The sequence below is a fragment of the Anguilla rostrata genome, chromosome 4, assembly GCF_018555375.3.
Source record: "Anguilla rostrata isolate EN2019 chromosome 4, ASM1855537v3, whole genome shotgun sequence".
Classification (NCBI taxonomy): domain Eukaryota; kingdom Metazoa; phylum Chordata; class Actinopteri; order Anguilliformes; family Anguillidae; genus Anguilla; species Anguilla rostrata.
Window position 1 is genome coordinate 67,439,226 of NC_057936.1, and position 26,968 is coordinate 67,466,193.

Consider the following 26,968-nt stretch of genomic DNA (forward strand, 5'->3'; position numbering starts at 1 on the left):
TATTATAAGATGTAGCTGTAATAGTGGGCTAAAAGGAAGCACGAGGCGGGTGTCCGGTTTACCGTAAACCGTTTACGTTTCTGTTTTCACAAGCGGCTTGAGAAAAAGTCTGCAATACTTTTCCGTTCAGATGCCCCAAGGGCCAACAGCCTCTCTTGAAAACGTAGACAGCTGGATGCAGTGCAGTGTAGCAGTTAGGGGACAAGGGCCTGTAGCCCAGAGGCTGCAGGTTTGATTCCCAGGTGGGACACTGTCTGAATTAACCTGAATTGCTTCAGTGCATATCCAGATACATTCCTTCTTGTATCAGCTGTGTCACACTGGACAACTGTGCTGAGTGCTCGCTCGCTCGCTCTCTCTCGCTCTCTCTCTCTCTCTCTCTCTCATATACATGCTTAGCCTATGTACAAACACAAATAAGATAAGCACAAGGCGACATGGCCTACTTCCGTTCCTTCAACCTTCACACTCCACCTTGACCTTAAACACACGTTTGCTTTAAAACAGCACGGCAGTTATGAATTAGGCTTGATCGATCATTTAAAGGCTCAGATAGTCGGCCTTTGTTTCTCCCCTTCAGACGTCACGCTGGATGACAGCTTTACGTATTTACATTGGTAATCAATCTTATTCCACTCCGGGAGGCGGGCGGAGGTCCACCTCGCTTGCGAAAGACGGTTAAAGTGCAAGATGAGAATTTTCACTCATAATAAAAACAAGATGTAAAGTAAACCATTGCGCTGACCCTACTCTTCAACAACTTCACAAACAAACAAAATGGTTTTCCGGGAAAAAAGTAGCTTAACAAAAGCAAATATGACTACCCAGCCTTGATAAATTATTAGCCAATTAACCATTCTGCCTTCATCACGTGGCCGTGGCCAGGTATGCTCACAGGTGCTCCTCTCCTGGTTTCTCACTCTTGGTCGCGTGCATTGTGACGGCTAGCCTCTCTGGAAATACAGACATGGACACCCTCGATATGTACTACGACGGTGGCATGGAACCGCAGTGTCTGCCGGAATACGGCTACAACCCACCTGCCTGCCTGTACGCGCGAGGCGCAGATCAACCCGCGTGCCCCAGGCCACAATACAACTGCTTCGAAGACCGAAGTAAGAGGGACTTCAGTCCCCACGAGCTGCAGTCCTGCCAGCAGTCTAACTCCGAGCAAGAGCACGGATATGACTACCTGCGCGAGACGGGCCGGGGCGCCGTGGAAACACCGGAACAAGCGCCTTTTCCCTGGATGAGGAGTACCAGAACCCATCCTTACCTGCCCCAAATTCCAGGTGTGCCATCCATTTTCGCCTTGTAATTTCCACCGACTCGTGGCTGCGTTTGATTAAATGTATTTCGGTGTCCTTTGAAATATGTAATCAAGCAACGTATAATGTTTTTCATGCCGCCAGAGAGCAAAATTTTTTGTTGTTCAGTTCATTTAGCAAATGGCGCAGATGCTAGGACGGAAAGTCAGAATACCCCGTAAACAATTAATCATCCTACTAGCGAGAAACATTAGGCTATCTAATCCAGTGGTAAAGCAAATTATATTCGCATGCCTATTTTATTGCTCCGGCAGTTTTAGGGGCTAAAAACCTGGTCGTTACATGCAATGATAGGCCCGTTACACAAAATAGTAGGCCTATTACGAATAAGTGAAATGAAATTGTATTAATTAAAGAGTCCTGAATAAGAACATTCACTAGGCCTACTACTACAACTACTACTACTACTACTATTATTATTATTATTATTATTATTATTATTATTATTATTATTATTATTATTAATAATAACAACGTAATAATAATTATAACACTAATAATAATAATAATAGTTAGGGTTATAACTATAATAGTTATTATTATTATTATTATTATTATTATTATTATTATTATTATTATTATTATTATCATCATCATAATCTTCAATGCGTGTATGTTTGTATGGGATTCATACATAAGCCGGTATGCATACATACATGCACAGGCTGTAGTGTTTTTAATAAATGAACTTCTAACGGGGCCTGTGTTCCAGGCGGTTACCATGAAGACTGCGAGGATAATAAGCGGAGCCGCACAGCCTATAGCAGAGCGCAGCTTCTGGAGCTCGAGAAGGAATTCCACTTTAATAAATACATCTCGAGACCCCGCAGGTACGAGTTGGCAGCCATGTTGAACCTAACAGAGAGGCACATCAAAATTTGGTTCCAGAACCGACGGATGAAATGGAAAAAGGGGCAGACGAAAAAAGCCCAGGACTCCGATGCGGAACAAAAGACGAGCAGCGGAGGGGACAACTGCAATGTGGATACAAATTCCCAAAAATGAGGCCCCGTGCCTCCCGCCACAAAGGACCATAGAGCGGATCGGCCTTGAACCAGTGCTGGGTTTGACGCCCTGTCAATCAAGCAACTCCCCCATTACACGACCAGAAACGCGAAGCGGTCATTTACACACACACAAATATATTATCTCTGTTCTACAGCAACTTAGAAATCAATCTAATTTTGTGTAATGAATCACTACAAAAGTGCAGGTGAAATGTACTTTCTGTGATTCACTTGACTAAGAAGCATCTGATAAATTGTAAAATGTGCAAATGTGCGTTCTGCAAGTATATTGACAAAGTTTGAATGGGTACACACACACACACACACTTTATAAACTTTGTAAATACGTTATTTTATTTAAAACTGATATTGTCATTTCAGTTTGCTTTAAGGGCTTTTATTTTGAATTAACAGAGTGTATTTATACTTAGCGTAGCTATTTAAGGCTATAGTACAGAGCCCGAAACGAATGAATTGTTAGGCCTATCAAATGTTAGATGAATACAGCTTCGTTTAGTGTCCACTTCCTCTGCTGTGTGAGAGGTCGGTTCATGCTACAGAGTGGCAACAAAATAGCTCAAAGAGCTTAGAAATTCAGTTTCTGCGCAACATTTGGCAAAAAGAAAGAAAGAAAAAAGTAAGCCAGACACCGGAATTCAAACAGCAAACGAATATTTTTTCCGTATACATTTTAAGTATTTAATTTAAAAAGCTGTTTAATTGGTTGATCTACAGGTCCTGTTCTTCGTTTGTGTTTTGGAAGCGAGCAACATAATGCAAAAATATATGTACTACAAATCAACAGGCTATATGGTTTCATTGTTCTGAAGTTTTGTGATGTCTTGTTTTCAGAATTTTCACACATCATTTGGTGTTTGCGCATTTGTATCAGAAGTAATTTTGTCACGCGCGCCATTAATGTGTAGCCTACAGGCCAAACCGTTCAGCCTAAATAACTAAGCTCGATTATCAACAGGTGAGGAAAACTTCAATTTATAATTCAAATTTTAAAGAAGTTTTGTGATATTTACTGCCTTTGCTTCAGTGACCCGGTAATGTGTCTCAGTCGCGCCAAAAACGAATTAACATCTATATTACCGCACTATATAAAATAACAAGAGCAGCATTCATTACTGGGGTTATAATGAAGGTACGGGCCGAACTCAGGAAGCCTACTGACATATTAAAAACGTATTTTTCTGCATAATTTGACATTGCCGGGAATTGTTTTTTTTTCTTCTTCTTCTTCTTTTCTCAGTGACACAGGAAGGCTTATTACTAAAAACAGGTGACCGGACTACATTCGTCTGTATTCAGTTTAAAAAATATACATATATTCGCAGCGCATTAAGACGAAACTTTGACATTTTCATCCAAAGAAAACCTAAAAAAGCGAAATGCATGCATTTTGTGTTAAGGGAGACATTAATTTCCTCTGGGAAAATTTTTATACATTGAGGACATCCCTTTATAGACAACAACGGACGCGTCATAAAGAAAGATGTAAATCGGGCACTTAAAACCAATAACACTAAGTTATTCTAGACGCGTATACTGTTTGCGCCAAACACCAGAACGGTTCTTTTAAAGGCCTATTTAAGGCTATTAACAAATAAATATAATCAATGCTGTGCGATATATTTATTGATATTCTTCCTTTGGCACCCACCCAAGTACAAAGGGTAGGCTATGCATAAATTAATTAGTAAGCATTACAGTAACCTTTGGACCGGTCTTGCTTGGTCTAAATGAGTCCATAATATGTTTTAAATGGGAACATTTATACTGATAATTTTGACCACATACAGTGTTAATAACGGGACCAGACCATACAATATATCACGTTAAAAGTAGCAATGGTACAAACGGAGCTGAAAATTAATAGTTAAAAGTACAGAGCTTATTTTACTGAAAAGCTTATTGGCCTATTTCTTATTTCTCATCTTTTTTGTGTTTGTCAATTGTTTCTTTGTTAGAACGGTTACTTTATTTTTCCATTTTGAGCTGTCCTTGTTTCACTTCGAAAAGTAGCTTTTTATGGTCCATACAATATTTTTTTATCTAATGCACCTGTCAAGTCGTTATCTACGGGACATGAATGGGAAAGTTTACCAAAGACTTATCAACAAGCAGTCATTCATTTTAGATATGATTTCATTGGTTTTGGTGTATGATTATAAAAGCTCCCTGATTATATGTATCCACAACTATAACGTCCACCAAAAACGGACCCGATTGTTAGTCTCTGGTCAAAACTTAAAATAAAAAACGAATCACACGCGATTTACTCGGCAAACACCCAGAACAACTCTGACTTTTGCCCACGAGTTTGTGCAAACAGTAGTGACGTCACGCATCCGCTGAAAGTGCGATTATCTGTCGCTCAGCAACTGAGAAAAACACACAGCAACAAAATCTGAGTCTCCTCGAGTGACAGTCACAGCTGAACGAGCGAGTTCTTCTCGGGCTGAATTACACCAAGCCCTAAACGTGATATATCCTAAATACTGTATGTTTCTAAAATAAAATCATAAAATAAAATAAGTGTGAAAATTGCACTGAATTCACCCAAATGATGTGACATGGAATTTTTTTTCCATTTGAATTATTTTAATTTGAATTATGCATGAGAGCAAACAATCATTACTGTTTTCCTTTGGAACAATAACTCAAGGGTTATAGATAAAATAAAATTAAAAACTAATTCTGTTTGGAAGGGAAACAGTTGGAATTCAACTCAACCGGCACAGCAGAACAGTAGGCCAACGCATGACAGGAAGGATGTCAGTACCGTGGACAGTTCTTAAAGGCGCAGGTAACTGAAATAGCTTTGGACACGGCTCTTAAAGGAAGGTTCACTTTCTATTTTTTAATGTATTATTTCAGTCTAAGTGCATGTCTTCCTGTGTCTGTGCGCGATGAAGGATATTTCACCCACAGACATCTCCCAGGACCTGACTGGTTCACAATGGCTGAGCGTCATGCAGTTGTGCTCTAAAGCAAGAAAACACACTTGATGTGCACCCCAAAGCAGCCGACACATCGATACTGTTTCCAGGGGGTGTATGTGTGGATATTGCCCGATTATTATTCAAACTTGCATTTAACATTTTTCAGATGGAACTATTTCCGATGCCGCATGCAACCCGAGATGATTTCGCTCAGGAGAAGTAGTACTGGCACAAATTAAAAATGGATGTTTATCATGTGAATACATGTTATTAAAGTAATGTTTTCTTAGGTAAATCCTCTGGAAACATAACCTCATGGTACAAGCCACTACGGAGTTATTTATAAAGCAAGAAATTATTAAGTGTGTTGCCTTGCTTTTGACCATAATAACCAGCTAATGTAGAGGCCATACCCTTATAAGCAGCTAATGTAGAGGCCATGCCCTTATAACCAGCTAATGTAGAGGCCATGCCTTTATAACCAGCTAATGTAGAGGCCATGCCCTTATAACCAGCTAATGTAGAGGCCATGCCTTTATAACCAGCTAATGTAGAGGCCATGCCTTTATAACCAGCTAATGTAGAGGCCATGCCTTTATAACCAGCTAATGTAGAGGCCATGCCTTTACCGCTATAAGCCATGCCCTTTAAACTATGTAGAGGCCATGCCTTTATAACCAGCTAAGTAGAGCCAGCTTTAAACAGCTAATGTAGAGGCTGCTTACCAGCTAGTAACCTGCCCTTATAATGAACTAATGTAAGCCCAGCAGGTCCTGGGAAAGTACTGTATCTGAAATATCCTTCAACACACACAGGATGGTGTGGGCCAACAGAAAACATACAATGTGAAAAATCGTCTGTAAATATACAGTAAATTACTGGCTACCGTTGCAGTACTTTTACAGTAGGCGTCACAGTAATTTACTGCTAATATATTCACAGTAATTTACTGTAACAAATTACAGTAAATGACAATTAAATCACAACAATATACTGATTTCACTGTAAATGAGACCGTGAATTATGGTGATATCGCTGTAAGCTACTGTAGAATTACAGTAATCAGCTGTATTTTCACATATCAAGTAATGCAAATCAGTAGCCAGTAATGTCTTGTAAAATTACAGTTAATACTGTAATATTTGCATAAGACTTAGAAAACACCATGAAGAATTTGTCAGAAGCTTACATAATTATATCTGCATAAGAACAATCAGTTTCATTTTTTTATATTTGTTTTCATGCTAAATTATGAAAACATGTTTTAAATGCAAATTTACAATGTAATAACACTGAAACTTTCAGCAAAGATTTTCAACAACAATTTAAATACAGACAAACAATTTAAAAAACCTCTGATGGATGAATGAAAGAGAGAAACACTGCATTTATATAATAGCACTTTTCCAGATGCTCAAAGTGCTTTACAGTGATGAGGGGGAACTCACCTCACCCACCGATGCGTGGCTCCCACCTGGGTGATGCACGGCAGCCATTTTGTAGAACGCTCACCGTACATCAGCTAAGGTAGAGAGGGAGTGAATAAACCACAATGCAGCTATAAACCCTCCAATGTAAACACAGAATACAGTCCAGCTGGAAAATTATATCTACACTGACATCCACTCAAAATCAACTAGTATTCTCAGAAAAGTGCAAACTCTCTGACTGAAGCCCCTGTTAACCTGGGAAGCCACTGTGAACCTAAACACTGAAATGAGACATAATACTCCTTAATACTTATATATATTTATGCTTAATACCATATCCGTCTGATAGTTAACTGGACATTTCCCAGAGGTACACTAGGTTTCAACCACAGACACCATATCCCATAATGCTGTGTGGCAGTCCAGTTCAATTCATATTTCACCATATTTGGCTGTAATATTGCCCAGCTTGCATCGATTTCACAATAATATTCTGATTACATTGTGAAATATTATGACTAAATATTGTAAAATCCAGGTAACCATTGATTTGACAGTAAAATGTTGTTTTGCAATATTTTAGACATGAAATATAATGTAAAATCTTGTAAAAGTCAGGTCATTTTTAACAGTGTACACTAAAACTGAAATTAAATAAAGAAACATACAGGGATCCATTTAAAAGGACAGAGAATGGATAAAAAGGAGCATGCTCATAAAGGGACACAGACCTCATATTGCTTAGCCAGGGATCTTAAAGGGATAGGGACCTGATATTGCTTAGCCAAGGTTCTTAAAGGGATAGGGACCTGATATTGCTTAGCCAGGGATCTTAAAGGGATAGGGACCTCGTATTGCTTAGCCAAGGTTCTTCAAGGGATAGGGACCTGATATTGCTTAGCCAAGGTTCTTCAAGGGATAGGGACCTGATATTGCTTAGCCAAGGTTCTTAAAGGGATAGGGACCTGATATTGCTTAGCCAAGGTTCTTAAAGGGATAGGGACCTGATATTGCTTAGCCAAGGTTCTTAAAGGGATAGGGACCTGATATTGCTTAGCCAGGGATCTTAAAGGGATAGGGACCTGATATTGCTTAGCCAAGGTTCTTAAAGGGATAGGGACCTGGTATTGCTTAGCCAAGGTTCTTCAAGGGATAGGGACCTGATATTGCTTAGCCAAGGTTCTTAAAGGGATAGGGACCTGGTATTGCTTAGCCAGGGATCTTAAAGGGATAGGGACCTGATATTGCTTAGCCAAGGTTCTTAAAGGGATAGGGACCTGATATTGCTTAGCCAAGGTTCTTAAAGGGATAGGGACCTGGTATTGCTTAGCCAAGGTTCTTAAAGGGATAGGGACCTGATATTGCTTAGCCAAGGTTCTTAAAGGGATAGGGACCTGATATTGCTTAGCCAAGGTTCTTAAAGGGACCTGATATTGTTCAGGTATTGCACTGGAATATTCATTTTAAATGCATCCCAAATTGGAGAGGAAAAAACATTTAAAAATACTGATCCATTATTAGTAAAAGAGGAAAAGATCATTTTTGTTCATTCAAACTGAAGGTTTGTGTAATTTAGACGTCTAGCACAGCAGGACCTCACATGTATTTGGGAATGGTGAAACGTGCTGGAGTCTCAGTCAGTGTTCTCCTTCTGTTAGTATTTTAGTATTTGTTCCCTTCACTTTGTTCACTTGTTTTGGTGAGTACAGGGTATTTTGGTTGGGGGATTATTTGTTTTAGCTGGTAAAATGTTTATTTGGTGCATGTTATTGTTTTTTATTTTATTGGCTGTCCCATTTTGAGTTTCTTTGACGTTTTACGGTTAGGAATTTATTTATTTTTTATTTTAATTTACTACCCATTATAAATCCCTCTCGCCACCTACACGCTGCATCACAACTCTCTGTCAAACCCCCGATCATCTCAAAACTCTCCACTGCCCTCAGTAAACACCCCCATTGTCTACACAACTCACGCCTACTCTCTACCAATCTATCAATCCCAACTCATCTCCAGAGCTCACCCCAACCATCTATCAATCCCAACTCATCTCCAGAGCTCACCCCAACCCTCTATCAATCCAAACTCATCTCTATAATGATCTGTTAAACTCTGCAAGACAGTCGCAGTGTTCTAATAGAATTAATGAAATAAACTTCTCAGCTCAGTCGTAGTGTTATAGGGGTTTTGTTTGTTTTGAGTTTCAGTTATGAGTATGTCCTGTTTCACTTGACAATTTTAAATTTATGTTGAATGGGAAGTCTTTTTTCAACATTCTTTCTTTAAAAAAACACTCACTGGAAGGTGTCAAGAGATTCTGAAAATACATTTTCATGAAATTATATAAAGTTATACAGGCCCCACTTTTACATATACATGGAGCTGAACAGTCATACTAGATATTGTGTGGCCATGTAAACAGCTAAATTATAGGTTAAATAAGAATAAGAAACTAGGTTTCATGTGTTTCGTTGAATACAACGAATTATTCAGTGCATTATGCATCTTTTGCACTTTCATGGAGGCTACCATTACAATGAAGCTAACTCGCAAATGGACGGTTACGTTGGGAGAGACCGAGATGGGATTATGAGACGGCGAATAAATCTTTTCTTGAAATATTCTGGTTATTTTACATGGTAAAAAAAATCAAAGCCAATACGTACGCGGGTCCACGACAAGAGAACGGCGCGAACAGCCTCTCACCACGAGCCTCACCTTCATTACTGAATACAGGCGCCCCCACGTGGATGGAAATCTCTTAATCAATGCGTCGGGTCCTTTCCTAACCACAGCAACATGCATGTTTTACACGTTTAAGTAAGCCGCGCAGCACAAACTTTATTATTTATAATATATGGCGCATGTCGAAAAGAATGGGAGTTGCTTGTTGCTCGAGTTTGGAAGCATTCCAATGAGGAAAACAAGACGGGAAGCCCCGGACTGCAAAGAGAGGGGGAAGGAGACGGGTGGAGGGCAGAGAGAGGGGGAAGGAGACGGATGGAGGGCAGAGAGAGGGGGAAGGAGACGGGTGGAGGGCAGAAAGAGGGGGAAGGAGACGGGTGGAGGGCAGAGAGAGGGGGAAGGAGACGGGTGGAGGGCAGAGAGAGGGAGAGGAGCGCACATCTGCTGACACACGAGAGCCGACTCCATAGCGGACATTCCACGCAGTTTAGATGTCGGAATTCTTTGTAAACATCCAGATTGAATAATTTTAAAGTTAGATCCATAAAAAAATGTGTTTACGAGTAACCAACGTGATAGCCATTAGTTTATCCGTGAATTCAAGTGAACCAAACAGGAACGCCTTATCACCGCCTTCAAATGATAAAGTCAAAAGGCCTTAAGATGCGCGGCGCGTGGGGATATGTCACAGAACAGGGGAGATATATATATATATATTCTAAATATATATGCTATTGGGTTTAGATAATCATGGGGAACAGATAACACACCAACAAACAATAGTTCTGACTCTAAAATAAACTGAGAGTCAAATGTTCTCACATTTAACAGCATCGTTATGTCCAGGCTAGAAGAAAGTCACGTGTTCGTAATTGTAATCAGTTTTCAATTTTTCAATGATTAGTTTGTAGCTTCTTATAGGTTTCTTATATGCTAGGTGGATTCAATCAATTCTACCCGGAAAATTCTATTTTAACGAAATTCGAACAGTCACGAAGCTACTCCGAGTGGACAGAATATTATGAGATAACCTGGCGAAATATGTGTACAATGCGACTGTTTGTGACTTGAATGCGGAGGGGGAGGGGGGACGGGGGAGGGGGGCGGTCGCAGGCTAGGCTTTTACAGCAGAAACATGTGGAAGCAATAGCGCCGTGGAGGGCTCAGACAATTGAAGATGTATGTTTCTGTCGGGGCGGGGGGCAGTTTGGGGTGGAGGGGTGCGGGGTATCGCCCCAAGGCTTCCCGCTAGGGCGCTCTGCTCAGTGGGCACCGCGTAGAGATACAGGGACTCGTCAGTCCCCCATTATGAGCCGCATCCATGTGTCACTCACAAACCTGGGACGGGGAGTTCTCATCTTCAGACCCGCTCGAAAATGTCCACAGTTTTAGCGGAGCTGAGAGGAGAGCACGCGCCCAATTGCATGTTTGTGTTTTCTCCTTTTTCTCTTTCCTTGTTAAAGTTTTGTTGGGCCAAGTTGGCGCTGCGCTCGCGGGGGCGTGCTTACACGGTGTTAGAGCGCCCCCTGTCACGAGCGTCAAAAACGCAGGCGAAAAAACGACGAGGATCCCTGCCGTGGTGTACAGTGCTGCGTGGATGACACATGCCATGCAACTTGAAACTTTCTGCATGGCTATTAGCGGTCATATATTCGTAAGTAAACAACAAAACAAACAAACAAGTAAGGAAATAAATAACTGCAGCATATCGTGCCTTAATTCTGTAATGAATATGCGTGTTTTTTTTTTTACATTTAGTAACCTAATATAAATATTCACAAAATGAAGTTATCACTTCATAACCCACCTCAACCACCAGACCCCCCCCCCCCAAAGAAAAAAAAGAAATGTAACTTTTTGACACAATTAAATGAAAAAAAGTTTCGATGTGTAAAACATGCTGAATGAGTTCGCTATCAACCGCGAGTTGCTTAACTTCCAACGGCTGAGCGGAATGCTTAGCCTAAAAGGACTGACGCTCCAAAAAACATATGGCTTTTTAACCCTTTCGGGGTCTGTTAGGCGCCTCCTTCTCGATTGCACAGCTAGGCGAAATCTGACTCCTCTTTGTCCCGCTGGAGAAACCAGGACTCTTATTTTAAAAGGCAGTCCAGGAGGGAGGGGGCTTCATTTCCGGATAGTTATTTACTTTAAGGCAGATGATTAGTTTTGGGGGAAGGATGAACTGCTACATTGAATCAATTACAAGTCAGTGTGCTTGAAGCGCATTACGCAGCGCAGCCGGGACGCGGACGGACCAGCGCATATGGTTTAACTCAGCTCGGTGGATTACAGCTGCAAGAAACCGTGGATATTTTTTCCAGGGAAGAGAGGCGCGTGAGATATACTTTTTAAATTCTTCTTGTGCTTTTTTAAATTAAGAAAAACCATCCAAAGGAATTCAAAGGTGTTGCATTCGCAAATTGGAAAGATATCCATACCTGACAGCCAGGTTAGTGCATTTCGTGGTTGGTAACAAACCACTGCATTCATTGCAATGGCATATTGTAAGAAAAAAGTCAATTTGAGGATTTGTTTGAAATTTGTGGAATAGGCAAAAATTTCACCGGAATTGGTCTTTTTCCCTTTTGACATCGCACAGTCAGTGGTAAATCACTCTGTTACTGTTCCTGTACTCGTTTGGGAGGGTCTGGGTTGTTCTGCGCGGTTTTCGGAGGTTAAACGGGATGCAGTAGCTTTTTTTCTGCCTAATATTCATCAGGAAAACACGGATTTCTTTAAAGCGCGGAGAGTTTCCAAGCGCAGCCCGAACCCTCCCGGAGTACAGACTAATTTCTGCGCTACAGATGGTCGCACCTCCAGACGCGGAGATAAAAGAGGCCGCCTGGTCCCGTCTCTCAGCGGGAGGGGACTTCGGGGGGCTGCGGTCCGAGTCAGGGATGCTGTCCGGGCATTTAATGGGACATTTTAAACTGGACGTGTGAAGGGTTTTCATTACGAGTCTGAGGATTACGGACGGAGCTGGCCACGTCCCCATTGGGATTTGCGGGTTGAATCGGTACCAGACGGCGAAGCATTTATATTCCCCTCCCCCCTCGTTTTTATATTAAAAAACTGCATTTTATAAATCTATAAAAGGTTGAGATTCAAGGCATACCTGAAAACTGCTTCTAATAACACTTTTTTTGGTGGGGGTTTGGGTGTGGGAGTTTACTGGTGACCCTTTGAGGAGTGTTAGAAAGCGTTTGGGTTAGGGTGGGGGTGCGAAGAGCTGAAAAGTCCCAGTACATTCAGAAAATTGCAGAAATCACAAGCGTTATGAACTGAATTGCTCAGTATTTTACAGTTTCCTCCTGCCGCGTGGAGTTCAAGCATACGGTTCGGAATAGGAACGGGAATAGACTATACAGTTTGCAGCCAAAAAAATAGCAGGTTATACAATATGTGTATTACTTATTTTCCGGGCATTCAGGTCACAAACATGTAAAAATTTCCCAATAAATTAGCTCCCTCTTTTCGTCCTGTACGCCTGAATGTTTTCCCTGATAACCCTTACCCTAAAGATATTCCACTCTATCTTTAGCTCATTCCCACCGCTGTGCTCCCATGCAAATCGATTCTTCGCACGTGAGACTTAATTTTATGCTTAAATTGTGTGGAAAGCGGTGGAGTTGAAGTGTTCTTCCCTCAGTTGTCCCTCGCGCTGAGGTGGACGCAGAGCGCGCAGCGCCGAAGCAACTGAGCGCGAGAGGGAGAGACTGCAACAAAAACGCTAGATGAAATAATAACTGTAAACCGCACGCTTGACATTGTCAAAGCGGATTACAGGGATGTCATTTTAAATGGATCCCACGCACGAGTTCCCACGCCAGTGCAACATCCCGAATGGCAACAAAGAAATGGCGCTTTAATTACAGTCTCGACACCCCAGGGGCAATTAGTCTATTTAGTCCGAACATGAGTGGACTGGTGTAAACGGACTGCAGAATGGAGATGAACAAGTTTCGGCTGGTTCAGCCATATGCGGGACTGTTTTATCTTTTTTCCGTTTTAAAACATGGTTTAGGTCCAATATTTAAAACAGCAGATAGTGGGTGGAGGGGGTGAAGTGGTGTCGGATACTTGGAAAAAGAAACCCAGCTATTGCAGGATTAATCACAACAGCCAATATAAAAGGCTAATGAAGTCGTATTGCATCCGTACTTCTTGAGCACAGCGCGTTTCGCAACGCTGCACGGGCATGCGTGCAGCACTAGAATTAAGAACCAAAAGAACAATGAACAGGGACCCAATGTTGCGCGCGCCCTGTGCGTTGCTGTTGCTGTTGCTGTAGCTGCGTGGAGCGCGCGGCTCGCCTGAGTGGCGTCTCCACTGCTGCGCTGATAGATTCCAGGTCCCTGGACATCAGAGAGCCCCGCGCCAGACTGATAAAACACTCTCAGATACTGCCTGTCCTGCGCGCGCCCCGCGGAGCTGCCCTGTCCGGCTCTTGATTGAAAACACTCTTTTGGTCAAACTAACGACTTATAAATCTCAGCTTCACTCTACCCCTGTTTTTTCAGTCAGTACGTGTATTCAAGTACGTGGTCAACGAAGTTTAACCGTTTTCTGAAACGTTTTAAAATTTCTGAAACGTTTTTAAATGATCACTTATGAAAAAAAGTAAAGTAAAGCCCGGGTAAATGTGAAAATAAGCTTAATAAAATAAGCTTAATAAAATATATTGAACCGATTTTCAAACGTACCGTCACCCATTTTCAAGTGAGTTCCAAAGTTATTAGAATCCACGCGAAAACACCGAAATATCATTTCTTCTAAGCAAAACAGAACCGTTACACGATACGTTTTTATTTAGGCCTACAATCCAAACACTGTAAAATTTTCCCAGTACAATAATGTGGACGTTTAACTGTTCCTTACGAAAACGCATACTGTGTCGCCCTCTTGAGGTCTGTAACTAAATCCTGATCTCCAGCCATTCGCAGACTTCGCGTTACACAGTTAATTCAACCCCGTCCAAGTTTATGTATCCGCCAGTTGAGGATACCCCTTTTTTGTTCATTGTATAATTTCGTTTTCGTATAAGAGTCTGAGTTTGTCGTTTGGTTTGAGCAACTGTTGCATCATCATCTGTTTTGTTGAGCAAAGTATTATGAGTTGGTTATACACAATATAATAAATCCGCATTGTAAACCAGCACCCCATATGCGCATTTTTCAAGCGTCCCGTTGAGATACAGCGCTGGTAGCGGTCGTTTACATTTTCTGCTTTCATCTGCTGTTTGAAGCCATCAAACGATTATTTTCCTGGTTATCAACCTAATGGGAGTTCTCTTTCAGTGATGGGGCGTGGGGAGTAACCGTATCCTAATATATTTAGCACGAATGGTTTCTGTTAAGCAACGTTTTCCCAGAACTTGACCTTTGCCTTATACACAGAGCCGCGGTTAACAGCGAGGTGTAAAATAGTACTAGAAAACATACCAGGTCTAATATATAGGCTAACATGTAACCATCTTAGATGGTATGACCTCGGGGAGATACTTGCTCATACGAACACACATACATCTCACTACGAACAGAGTACATTTGGATACGTTATGTGCACGAGGATTATGGGGTACCGTTTAACTTTTAAGTTATCCCTATTTATCTTTCATACTGCAAGTATGCGATATCTGATTCATCAAACATATTTTAACGGTTACGCTGGTTTGCCAGATAATTTGCAGGAATAGAAGGTAAAGGGATACGACGTATGACCTAAATAAATAAAATAATTTTTCGCAGTTCTATACAGCCTACATCCACACTGCCTGCTGTCAAAAATCTTCCATGAAAGAAAATGAATTACGAACTATATTATTTTATAATCACCCGGCTAATTTAAAAGCAATTCAATTCTTGTACTGATATGCAAAAAATGTTATTAATATATTTATTACATAACCTATTTAACTGCGTAATAGCTTCATTTAGGTCTATTTTCTTTTGTGATTAAGTTCTATTTAAAAATGAAATCTCCCTAGATTCAGGCGCTGGCTCCGTGAGCTCTCCACTGCTGGCCCGAGACAGCCCGTTGCGCGTGGGCGAACAGAGACGAAGAAGCTCAGAGGAAGCGCGGATTTCCTCCGTTACTCTGTCTTTACCAGATACCACTGGGATGATATTAGCCTAAGCTTTACTTTAATGACCAAAAAATCAATTTATAATAAATATATATTTTTTCCTTCACAGCAGGGTAACTTGACGTCCAACATCATGGATGCTTTGAGGACATACCTGGCTGTTGAGATTCTACTGCTCGGGATGCTATCAGGTACCGCGAGTATATGTGTATATGTGTGTTTGTGTGTGTGTGTGTGCTTGTATAGTTCCCCATAACTTTTTTCTTGTCGAAAATAAATCTTTTTTTCTCCTTGCAGGTTTCCAAACGGTAACTTCCTCTCCTCCAAAAATCGTGTCTAATCAGAATGACTTTGTACTGCAGCTGCACTCTCAGTTCAATATTAGCTGCACCGGGAAGAGAGCTGTGGAATGGACCGGGCCGCAGCCGCACAAGGTCCTCAACGAGCCTGGCTTTCTCACCGCAACGCTTTCCATCCAGAACGCAACTGCGCAAAATACCGGGTTCTTCACCTGCAACTACAGCAACCCTGGAGGCGACGCAGAGGAGGAGGTAGCAGATATATACATATTTGTTCCAGGTAAGCGGCCTGCGACGTCTTGGTTTTACTGCGAAAAACATGACTATTAATAATCATTAGTGAGCTAGTGAGCCCAAATATACTGCCACTGGCATCAGGGTTGCAATGGCGCAGACATTCAATTTAATTATGCCAGTGGAGATTATAACCAAACCTCGGCAGTGTTCTGCAGCGTATTGATTACTGATTGATCACAGATTGATTATTTGTTTTGGCTGCATTGGCTCAGATCCACAAGTGCCCTTCGTTCCCGAGACCCCGTATAACAACCACGTGATCACGGACTCCATGGTCATTCCGTGTCGTGTAACCGACCCGGCGTCACACGTGGTCTTGAGGCGCGCGGACACTGGAGCTGAGCTTCCCGGGCTGTACGACAGCAAGATGGGCTTCATCGGTGACTTCCCGACCGGGCCCTACATGTGTGAAACCACTGCAAACGGCGCGAAAAGCTACAGCATCAAATATATCGTAGGGGACAACAGAGGTATGGGTTATTATTATTATTATTATTATTATTATTATTATTATTATTATCATCATCACCACCATCATCAGGGCCGTGTAGAGATGATTTGAGGGGCAGGTGCTCAAAGAGGGAAAATGCCACACCAACCTAGAAAAACAGTTTCATGACACCCAGTTACTTTACATATTAGTTTACTAAAATAACTGAAAATGAATGCCAGTAACAATAATAGTAAGTTATTTTTATTTTTTTATTTTATCAAGGGGGCAAAAGGGGCAGGCGCTTGGGCACCTGGAGCCACCCCATTTGCACGTGCCTGATTATTATTATTATTAGTGTTGGTGTGGAACGAACCTGTAGTTGAGACACAGAATTCCGTTCCTAAGTTCGTGGTAGCGGTGTCGGGTTTGCTTTAAACGCAGCTGTTTGGAAGTTTGTGATGGTTAATTTAGTTCTACTTTAAGACCTGTCCCCGTCGTGTCGTCCTGCCCCGTCCAGAGAACACCGACTTCCATGTGGAATTGCGAGCCAGTCGCGTGTCTCTGCGGGAAGGAGAGCCCTTCAACATCACGTGCGTGGCGCCGGCCAGCTCCATTTACGACCAACGCTGGCTGCACCCCGGCAAACAGGCAAGGCTCTTTATCTCACGCGACACATAGATCAGCCACACGGGGGCGACAGAGAGCCACTGCTGTTATTCTCAGATATGGTGCTCGTGGCTCCTGCGATGTGGTTGGTCGTTTGTGCTATAAAACGGTTTTAGTGTGCGGGAAATTAACTCTCTGTTCGATCCCACCGTTTCGATAGAGGCAGGAGGGCAGGCTCTTAATAAACCACGTCTGCTTACAGGCTGGTGTCATTATTATTATTATTATTATTATTATTATTATTATTATTATTATAAATTCAAACTGTGTGTTTTCACATATCACATTTGTTTCCAGTAGTAGGATGCCATAGTCATATAAGGGAAAGTAAAACACACACCTGCTTTTTTATGAAGAAAAACATTTAAAATAACTGCAAACACGTCAAAAGAAAATTACAGAAAGGTAAAGGTCATTGACTGCTTCTGTTCAACAATGTGTGTGTGCATATGTGAGTGTGTGTGTGTGTGCCTGTGTGCATGTGTGTGCGTATGTAGGAATTCCAAAGAACAATGTGACACATGTCTGGTTTACTGTGGAATCTCAGTAAGCTGTTTTCCAGACGGGAAGAGAATGGCATTCCCAGGAGTCTGTCACTTTAAAACAGATTTACACACATCTGCCTGTGTGTGTGTGTGTGTGTGTGTGTGTGTGTGTCTCTGTCTGTGTGTGTCTCTGTCTGTCTGTCTGTTTGTCTGTGTGTGTGTGTGCGTGCGTGCGTGCGTGCGTGCGTGTGTAATGCTGTGTGTGTGTGTGTAATGCTGTGTAATACTGTAATGCTGTGTGAGTGTTGTGTGTGTGTGTGTGTGTAATGCTGTGTGTGTGTGTGATACTGTAATGCTGTGTGAGTGTTGTGTGTGTAATGCTGTGTGTGTGTGATACTGTAATGCTGTGTGTGTGTGAGAGTGTGTGTGTAATGCTGTGTGTGATACTGCAATGCTGTGTGTGTGTGTGATACTGTAATGCTGTGTGTGTGTATGTCTGTGTGTAATGCTGTGTGTGTGTGACACTGTAATGCTGTGTGTGTGTAATTCTGTGTGTGTGTGTGTGTAATGCTGTGTGTGTGTGATACTGTAATGCTGTAAGAGTGTTGTGTGTGTGTATGTGTAATGCTGTGTGTGTGTGTGATACTGTAATGCTGTGTGTGTGCGATACTGTAATGCTGTGTGTGTGTGTGTAATGCTGTGTGTGTGTGATACTGTAATGCTGTAAGAGTGTTGTGTGTGTAATGCTGTGTGTGTGTGTGTGTGAGATACTGTAATGCTGTGTGTGTGTATGTGTGTGTGTAATGCTGTGTGTGTGTGATACTGTAATGCTGTGTGTGTGTGTGTAATGCTGTGTGTGTGTGATACTGTAATGCTGTAAGAGTGTTGTGTGTGTATGTGTAATGCTGTGTGTGTGTGATACTGTAATGCTGTGTGTGTATGTGTGTGTGTGTGTAATGCTGTGCGTGTGTGATACTGTAATGCTGTGTGTGTGTGTAATGCTGTGTGTGTGCGATACTGTAATGCTGTAAGAGTGTTGTGTGTGTAATGCTGTGTGTGTGTGTGTGTGTGATACTGTAATGCTGTGTGTGTGTGTGTGTGTAATGCTGTGTGTCTCCTGCAGGTGGAGCAGTTTGAGCAGCTGACGCAGGAGCATGCTCTGTACACTCTGAGTGTGCAGAAGGCCTCTCTGCAGGATGGGGGAGAGTACCAGTGCTCTGTCACCAGTAGGCTGACAGCTGAGACCCGCAGCGAGACCGTCACTATCAGCGTCCACCGTACGTCCAATAAGAATCCCCCAACCCACAAAGCCCACCCCCTCTATCTCCTGTAGCGGTTGGTATTCAGGTCGGTGTTGAGGTCAGTATTGGGGCTGGTGTTGAGGTCGGTGTTGCAGCCAGTGTAGCGGTCGGTGTGGTGGTCAGTGTGGAGGCTGGTGTTGCGGTTATTGTAGCTATTGGTATTGAGGTTGGTGTTGAGGTCATTGTAGTCGTTGGTGTTGAGGTCAATGTAGCTGTCGGTATTGAGGTTGGATTTGAGGTCATTGTAGCGGTCAGTCGGTGTTGAGGTCAGTGTTGAGGCTGGTGTTTGGCATGGTGTTGAGGTCATTGTAGCAGTCGGTGTTGAGGTCGGTGTTGAGGCTGGTGTTTGGGTCGATGTTGAGGTCATTGTAGCGGTCGGTGTTGAGGCAGGTGTTTGGGTCGGTGTTGAAGTCATTGTAGCGGTCGGTGCCGAGGTCGGTGTTTGGGTCGGTGTTGATGTCATTGTAGCGGTCGGTGCTGAGGTTGGTGTTTGGGTCGGTGTTGAGGCTGGTGTTTGGCTTGGTGTTGAGGTCATTGTAGCAGTCGGTGTTGAGGTCGATGTTGAGGTCATTGTAGCGGTCGGTGTTGAGGTCATTGTAGCGGTCGGTGTTGAGGCAGGTGTTTGGGTCGGTGTTGAAGTCATTGTAGCGGTCGGTGCCGAGGTCGGTGTTGAAGTCATTGTAGCGGTCGGTGCTGAGGTCGGTGTTTGGGTCGGTGTTGAGGCTGGTGTTTGGGTCCCTGTGTGATCTCTCTGTGCTGTTTGTGTGCAGCGGAGAGGGCCAGGCTGGCGGTGGAGCACAGACTGGCAGCGGTGGAGTTTGCTCACCTGCAGGAGGAGAAGGAGCTGAGCGTGTTCATCGATGCGCATCCAGCACCCACAGTCCATTGGCTGAGGGACGCCGTCGTCATCGACAACAGCAACCAGGCGGTGTTCAGCAAAACCAGACACATCGGGGGGACAAGGTACAATCGGTCAATTAAACAGTAAACTTCCTTCCTGGGAGTGTGATTTGATCGTTTAATTAGCCCCGCCTCCTGGGAGTGTGAGTGACAGCCTCTCCTGACCCCCTGCTCACAGGTACCAGAGCACTCTGACTCTCACACGCCCCACAGAGGACGACAGCGGGAATTACAGCGTCATCGCATCCAGCGACAGCAGCCCGCCTACCCAAATCTCCTTCCTCCTGAGAGTCAAGAGTAAGAAAGAGAGAGTGCGTGTGTGTGCGTGCTAACAGGGGGTCTGCAACTGCATGCTTCCCATTTATCCCTTGGATGACGCCGAGCCAATTGTGCACCACCCCTACTGGGTTACCGGCCGCTGTTGGCCCAGTACAGGTGGATTCAATTCAAATTATCCCATTTAAAAAATATATAATCCTTTCCTGTTTTTTTTTTTTTCATTTTGCATGATTATTCTGCCTAGGATAGATGAAAGTGGGGGGGGGGGGGGGGATAACACACTGAACTTTCTTCCCTCAACTTTAGACATTTTATAATCAAACAAATATTTTAGTCCAATTATTACAGAAAGGAAATCTCTCATTGTTCAAGAACAAACAAAAGGTCGACAACTTTTGCAGCGGTAGAAAATGAACACTAGCATGCAACAGGCTGATGCCTTTTTGAAACTGAGCTTTAACGTTATTTACGTTGAAAGCGCAATGAATCAAGTCTCGCGACCACAGTATTAGGCAGCATTATTATTACCTAACTTATCTAGCAAGCTTACATTCTGTATCTCAACTATCGTTTTCAACGTTTTATGTGTGGGGAAAACTATAGTATATGCTGTTCATGCTTTAGGACGTTGTCTAACTGAAGTCCCAAGTAGGCTAGGCTATGGGAAAGCCGAAAGAATGAAGCTATATAAAACCGAGCAGTGACGCCGTCAATCAGATTAAAATGCGAATAGTCAGTGGTACTTCAAAGTTCGCTAACATTAAACTTAACTAACAGCTAACAGCTGGTTAACAAACGGTTCAAATGATAAGTTCGTGAACATACCTTGTGAATCGCTTAGTTCATTTTGTTGTACACTTCTTGTAAATTGCCTTCCATTTCTTTGGTGTAGCCCGCTTCAAAGTTTTCAAACGCGACAGTAGCGGATGTTCCGCCATTTCCGGCTCCCATTCATGTGAACGTGCACGTGAAACTACGTGCGCTTTCAGGTGAAGGGGAGCCGATAGCTGCGTCGGGTTGGAAAAACGGCGCAACACCGGCATTTAAAGAAACAAACAGAAACAAAATCACACCTTAATGCAAAACTAATGTTTATTACAAGCAGCTAGTTAGATAGAACACTATTCCCAGCAATTTTCTAGTTTGCTTGCATCAAAGAAGTAATAGGCGATCTAGCAAGCCAGTTTAAAGCCTTTGAAAAGGGTACCCTATGTAATTTTTAGACCTCTAAATACATTCTAAGAATAGAAAGAGATACAATTAATTCATACAATTAAGACATTTTGAATATTGCTTGCCTCTTTAGATTGATTTGATATTTGATTTAACAAAATAATTTGTATATAGCTGGCTGTGATAATCCTGCTATCATGTTTGTATAGTGCATGTCTGGGTATAATATTTGTGTAGTGTGTGTGTAATGCATGTGTGTAACATGTTTGTGTAATGCGTGTGTGTGTGTGTTTATAACATGCGTGTATGGGTGTTTATAACATGTGTGTGAATGTTTATAATGTGTGTGTGTTTATAACATGCGTGTGTGTGTATGTTTATAACCTGTGTGTGTGTGTTTATAACATGCATGTGTGTGTGTTTATAACGTGTGTGTGTGTTTTAGCTCACAGTCAGACGCTGCAGTCCTTGTTGTCCCCGGAGATCTTGCCCCATGAGGAGGACATGGTGGTGGCCCTGCACTCCTCCTTCCGGCTGACCTGCAGGGGGGAGGCAGAGGTGGTGTGGGAAACCCCCCTCCTGCAGGACCCCGCCCTGTGGGAGGGGACAGTGGAGGACAACAGCGGCCTGTTCGTCACGCCTGTCACCGTGGAGAACGCCACAGCCGCCCACACCGGCTTCTACACCTGTTACTATGCCAACGGGAACATGACGGAGCAGGACCTGGAGGAGAGCTCCATCTACGTCTATGTACCAGGTACCTGTGTGTGTGTGTGTGTGTCTGTGAGTGTGTGAGTGTGAGCTTGTTTGTGTGTGTGTGTGTCTGAGTGTGTGAGTGTGAGTGTGTGTGTGTGTGTGTGTGTGTGTGAGTGTGTGAGTGTGAGCTTGTTTGTGTGTGTGTGTGTCTGTGAGTGTGTGAGTGTGAGCTTGTTTGTGTGTGTGTGTGTCTGAGTGTGTGAGTGTGAGTGTGTGTGTGTGTCTGAGTGTGTGAGTGTGAGTGTGTGTGTGCGTGTGTATGTGTGTGTGCGTGTACAGTCTCAGAAAGTAAACTATGCTCTTTACATGGTTACTGTGAAGAGCCATTTAACATGAGGCCCCTCCCCCACCCCCAGACCCCAATGTTCCATTTGTCCCTTCAATGGTTCCGTTTGCCAACCACGTTCTGACCAATCACGAGGAGGTAGAGATCCAGTGCCGCGTCACAGACCCCAGTGCCAACGTGACCCTGATCAACGCTGACACGCAGAGACCCGTGCCCTGCCAGTATGACAGCAAGCGCGGAGCCATCGGCCTCTTCCCCTCCGGCACCTACGTCTGCAGGGCTTCCATCAACGGGCAGGAGCACCTGAGCGAGGAGTACATCGTCCACGGCTGGACAGGTGAGACTGCAGGGGCAGGTGAGGGGGTGGTCCTCTCTTCTCCCTGAGAGTCTGCTCTTACATTTAACTTCCTGCTCTTATCTTTAACTTCCTGTTTTTACCTTTAACTTCCTGCCCTTACTTTTAACTTCCTGCTCTTACATTTAACTTCTTGCTCTTACATATAACTTCCTGCTTTTACATATAACTTCCTGCTCTTACATATAACTTCTTGCTCTTACACTGAACTCACACTACATATTTCACTTCCTGTCCACCCTGTCCTCAGGAGGCTCGTCGGGGCTGCAGGTGGACCTCCAAGCCCCCAGGGCGGCGCTGTTAGTAGGGGAGAGTCTGGTGGTGACGTGTGTGGCACATGGCAGTGAGATGCTGGAGGACCACTGGAAGTACCCAGGAAAGATGGTGAGGTCCCTGTAAACAGTCAGGTTGCTACTGGATCCTCTGGACACAGGGTGTGAAGAGTGAGGCTGTTCTGCACTCATGACCTCTTCAGAATCTGCTCAGTCAGCCCCCACAAGCACAGCTTTACATGGACTCTACAAGCCCCATACTTATACTTATACATTATTACATGGAATATATATTTGTGTGTATGAATTATGTGCATTGTATAAATGTGTGTACACAGCATGAAGTACACAGACGTGTGTAAATAGTATATTGTGTGCAGTTGTGTGTGTGTGTAAATGGTATATTGCGTGCAGTTGTGTGTGTGTGTAAATGGTATATTGTGTGCAGTTGTGTGTAAATAGTGTAAGCTGTAAAGATGTGGATGTTTATGGTGCAGTTGTGTGTAAGTAGTTCATGCTGTAAAGATGTGGGTGTTTATGGTGCAGTGGTGTGTAAGTAGTGTGTGTTGTAAAGATGTGGGTGTTTATGTTGTAGTTGTGTGTAAACACTGTGTTGCTGTGGCGATGGCACAGGCCCAGCGAGGAGTGAAGACTGTGCGGGAGAATAAGAAGGAGCAGGAGATCCGCTACACGCTCACCATCCCACAGGCCTCCACGAAGGACAGCGGCCTGTACGCCTGCTCCATCAATGACATCATGAGCAGTGACAGCCTGACCAGGGAGATGACCATCACTGTGTATGGTGAGTCCTGCCCATGACTCCGCCCCCTGTCCCAGCCCTGCCCACAACCCCGCCCCCTGCCCTAAAACGCTCATGATCATGTGTGACTCCCCCCCAGCGGTACAACGCTCATACTCATGTCTGACTCCCCCCCAGCGTACAACGCTCATACTCATGTCTGACTCCCCCCCCCAGCGGTACAACGCTCATACTCATGTCGAACTTCTCAGTGACTCCCCCCCCCCAGCGGTACAACGCTCATACTCATGTACTACTACACCCCCGGCCCCCCAGCGGTACAACGCTCATACTCATGTGTGACTCCCCCCCCAGCGGTACAACGCTCATACTCATGTGTGACTCCCCCCCCAGCGGTACAACGCTCATACTCATGTCTGACTCCCCCCCCCAGCGGTACAACGCTCATACTCATGTCTGACTCCCCCCCCCAGCGGTACAACGCTCATACTCATGTGTGACTCCCCCCCCAGCGGTACAACGCTCATACTCATGTTGACTCCCCCCCCAGCGGTACAACGCTCATACTCATGTTGACTCCCCCCCCCCAGCGGTACAACGCTCATACTCATGTCTGACTCCCCCCCCCCCCCAGCTGTACAACGCTCATACTCATGTCTGACTCCCCCCCCCCACTGTACAACGCTCATACTCATGTCTGACTCCCCCCCCCCCAACTGTACAACGCTCATACTCATGTCTGACTCCCCCCCCCCAGCTGTACAACGCTCATACTCATGTCTGACTCCCCCCCCCCAGCTGTACAACGCTCATACTCATGTTGACTCCCCCCCAGCGGTACAACGCTCATACTCATGTCTGACTCCCCCCCCCCCAGCTGTACAACGCTCATACTCATGTCTGACTCCCCCCCCCAGCTGTACAACTCTCATACTCATGTGTGACTCCCCCCAGCTGTACAACTCATACCATGTCTGACCCCCCCCCCCAGCTGTACAACGCTCATACTCATGTCTGACTCCCCCCCCCCCCCCAGCTGTACAACGCTCATACTCATGTCTGACTCCCCCCCCCCCCAGCGTACAACCTCATACTCATGTGTGACTGCCCCCCCCCAGCTGTACAACGCTCATACTCATGTCTGACTCCCCCCCCAGCCCGGCCGTTCGTCTCCTTGGACCCCCTGTTCGTATGCTCACAGTTTGCCGAGCTCGACGAGGTCAAGGAGTTCACCGTCATGGTCGACGCTTTCCCCGCCCCCCAGGTCACCTGGTTAAAGGACGGGGCTGCACTCAGTGACATCAGCGCTGAGATCACCAGCAGCCTCCAGCCAATCACTGAAGCAAGGTCAGCTGCTCCGCCTATTCAACACTGCCGGGTCTCACGTCCATGAATGAATAGTTTCAGTGATTTCTGGTGATTTCAAGTGAACTGGGTTTACAGGCATCACTGTGAGGTTCTGGGTGAGTTCTTGCTGAAATTGGGTGATTTGGTCTGCAGATACCATGGTGGGGTATTGGGTGAGTTCTTGCTGAATTTAGGTGATTTAGTCTGCAGGTACCGTAGTGGGGTATTGGGTGAGTTCTTGCTGAATTTGGGTGATTTGTTCTGCAGGTACCATGGTGGGGTATTGGGTGAGTTCTTGCTGAATTTAGGTGATTTAGTCTGCAGGTACCGTAGTGGGGTATTGGGTGAGTTCTTGCTGAATTTGGGTGATTTTGTCTGCAGGTACCATAGTGGGGTATTGGATGAGTTCTTGCTGAATTTGGGTGATTCGGTTTGCAGGTATCGTAGCATTCTCAGATTGATTCGAGCCAAAGAAGAGGACAGTGGCAACTACACCATCCGAGTGGATAACGGGAACCAATCACAGAGTTTCAACTTCACTCTGCAAGTAAAAGGTGAGGCAGTGTATGCATGTATGTGCCATCTGTGTGTGTGTGTGTGTGTGTGTGTAGTTCTACAGTGGTAGAGTTGACCTGTTTTTCTGTGTGTGTGTGTGTATTTCTGCAGTGGTAGAGTTTACCTGTTTTCTGTGTGTGTGTAGTTCCCGTGGCGATCGTGGATCTGATAGATTTGCATCATGGCTCGGCCACCGGACAGTCGGTGGTCTGTATCGCAAGGGGCCTGCCCACCCCAGAGGTAGAGTGGTTCACCTGCAGCAACATCAAACAGTGAGTACTGTCATATACACACACACTTTCGCTCTCTCTCTCACACTTACACACTTACATTAGCACACACACAAGCACTGAATGACATGAGTTTTACTGCCTCCCCAGGTGTGCTAATGACTCCTCCCAGTGGATCCCCCTACCTGTAAACTCCAGTGACATCACAGTGGAGACGCACATCAATGAGGACAACAACCTGGAGAGCCAGGTGTTCTTCGCCAAGCTGGACTCCACGCTATCCGTGCGCTGCCTGGCCCGGAATGAGCTGGCGGCAGTCAGCAGGGAGGTCAAGCTGGTGTCAAATGGTGAGTGCTGAGGGATTATGGGTAATAGTACTGTGGGATTATGGGTAATGGTGCTCTGGGATTGTGGGTAATGGTGCTGTGGGATTAGGGGTAATGGTGCTGTGGGATTATGGGTAATGGTTCTGTGGGATTATGGGTAATTGTACTGTGGGATTAGGAGTAATAGTGCTGTGGGATTATAGGGAATAGTGCTGTGGGATTATGGGTAATGGTGCTCTGGGATTATGAGTAATAGTGCTGTGGGATTTTGGGTAATGGTGCTGTGGGATTATGAGGAATAGTGCTGTGGGATTTTGGGTAATGGTGCTGTGGGATTATGAGGAATAGTGCTGTGGGGTTATGGATATGGTGCTGAAGGGTTATGGGCAATGATGTGGAGGAGTTTTGGGTAATGATGCTGTGAAGATATGGGTAATGGTACTGCAGAATTAAAGGTAATGTTGCTGAAGGGTTATGGGTAAATGGTAAATGGATGGTAAATGGACTGCATTTATATAGCGCTTTTATCCAAAGCGCTTTACAATTGATGCCTCTCATTCGCCAGAGCAGTTGGGGGTTAGGTGTCTTGCTCAAGGACACTTCGACACGCCAGGGCGGGGTTTGAACCGGCAACCCTCCGACTGCCAGACACTCGGTCTTACCTCCTGAGCTATGTCGCCCCGCGACAATGGTGCTAAGTGGTTATGGGTAATGGTGCAGAGGAGTTATGGGTAATGGTGCTGAAGCGTTATGGGTAAT

The 26,968-nt window shown here is 44.3% G+C and overlaps 1 protein-coding gene and 1 long non-coding RNA gene across 6 annotated transcripts in view; one reads left to right on the top strand and one right to left on the bottom strand.

The window, feature by feature from the left end:
- The window catches only part of LOC135254040 (uncharacterized), a 38,172-nt gene extending 17,073 nt beyond the window's left edge, over positions 1 to 21,099 (bottom strand). For both annotated transcript variants that reach the window (XR_010329753.1, XR_010329752.1), the window contains exons 1-3: positions 20,975 to 21,099; positions 19,797 to 19,859; positions 6,735 to 6,808 (exon numbers count right to left, since the gene is read on the bottom strand). This is a non-coding gene — a long non-coding RNA (uncharacterized LOC135254040). The remainder of the gene's footprint in view (positions 1 to 6,734; positions 6,809 to 19,796; positions 19,860 to 20,974) is intronic.
- pdgfra (platelet-derived growth factor receptor, alpha polypeptide) overlaps positions 11,558 to 26,968 on the top strand; it is a 26,068-nt gene continuing 10,657 nt past the window's right edge. For 2 of the 4 annotated variants that reach the window (XM_064333966.1, XM_064333965.1), the window contains exons 1-16: positions 11,558 to 11,853; positions 15,599 to 15,680; positions 15,787 to 16,068; positions 16,298 to 16,555; positions 17,036 to 17,166; positions 18,793 to 18,946; positions 19,741 to 19,933; positions 20,049 to 20,167; positions 21,768 to 22,079; positions 22,435 to 22,701; positions 22,970 to 23,103; positions 23,625 to 23,793; positions 24,909 to 25,098; positions 25,537 to 25,652; positions 25,799 to 25,925; positions 26,034 to 26,230. In XM_064333966.1, coding sequence (XP_064190036.1) covers positions 15,623 to 15,680; positions 15,787 to 16,068; positions 16,298 to 16,555; positions 17,036 to 17,166; positions 18,793 to 18,946; positions 19,741 to 19,933; positions 20,049 to 20,167; positions 21,768 to 22,079; positions 22,435 to 22,701; positions 22,970 to 23,103; positions 23,625 to 23,793; positions 24,909 to 25,098; positions 25,537 to 25,652; positions 25,799 to 25,925; positions 26,034 to 26,230 — 2,707 coding nt within the window. In that variant the 5' untranslated portion in view covers positions 11,558 to 11,853; positions 15,599 to 15,622. The remainder of the gene's footprint in view (positions 11,854 to 15,598; positions 15,681 to 15,786; positions 16,069 to 16,297; positions 16,556 to 17,035; positions 17,167 to 18,792; positions 18,947 to 19,740; positions 19,934 to 20,048; positions 20,168 to 21,767; positions 22,080 to 22,434; positions 22,702 to 22,969; positions 23,104 to 23,624; positions 23,794 to 24,908; positions 25,099 to 25,536; positions 25,653 to 25,798; positions 25,926 to 26,033; positions 26,231 to 26,968) is intronic. The other 2 variants (XM_064333968.1, XM_064333967.1) reach the window with 2 other exon arrangements.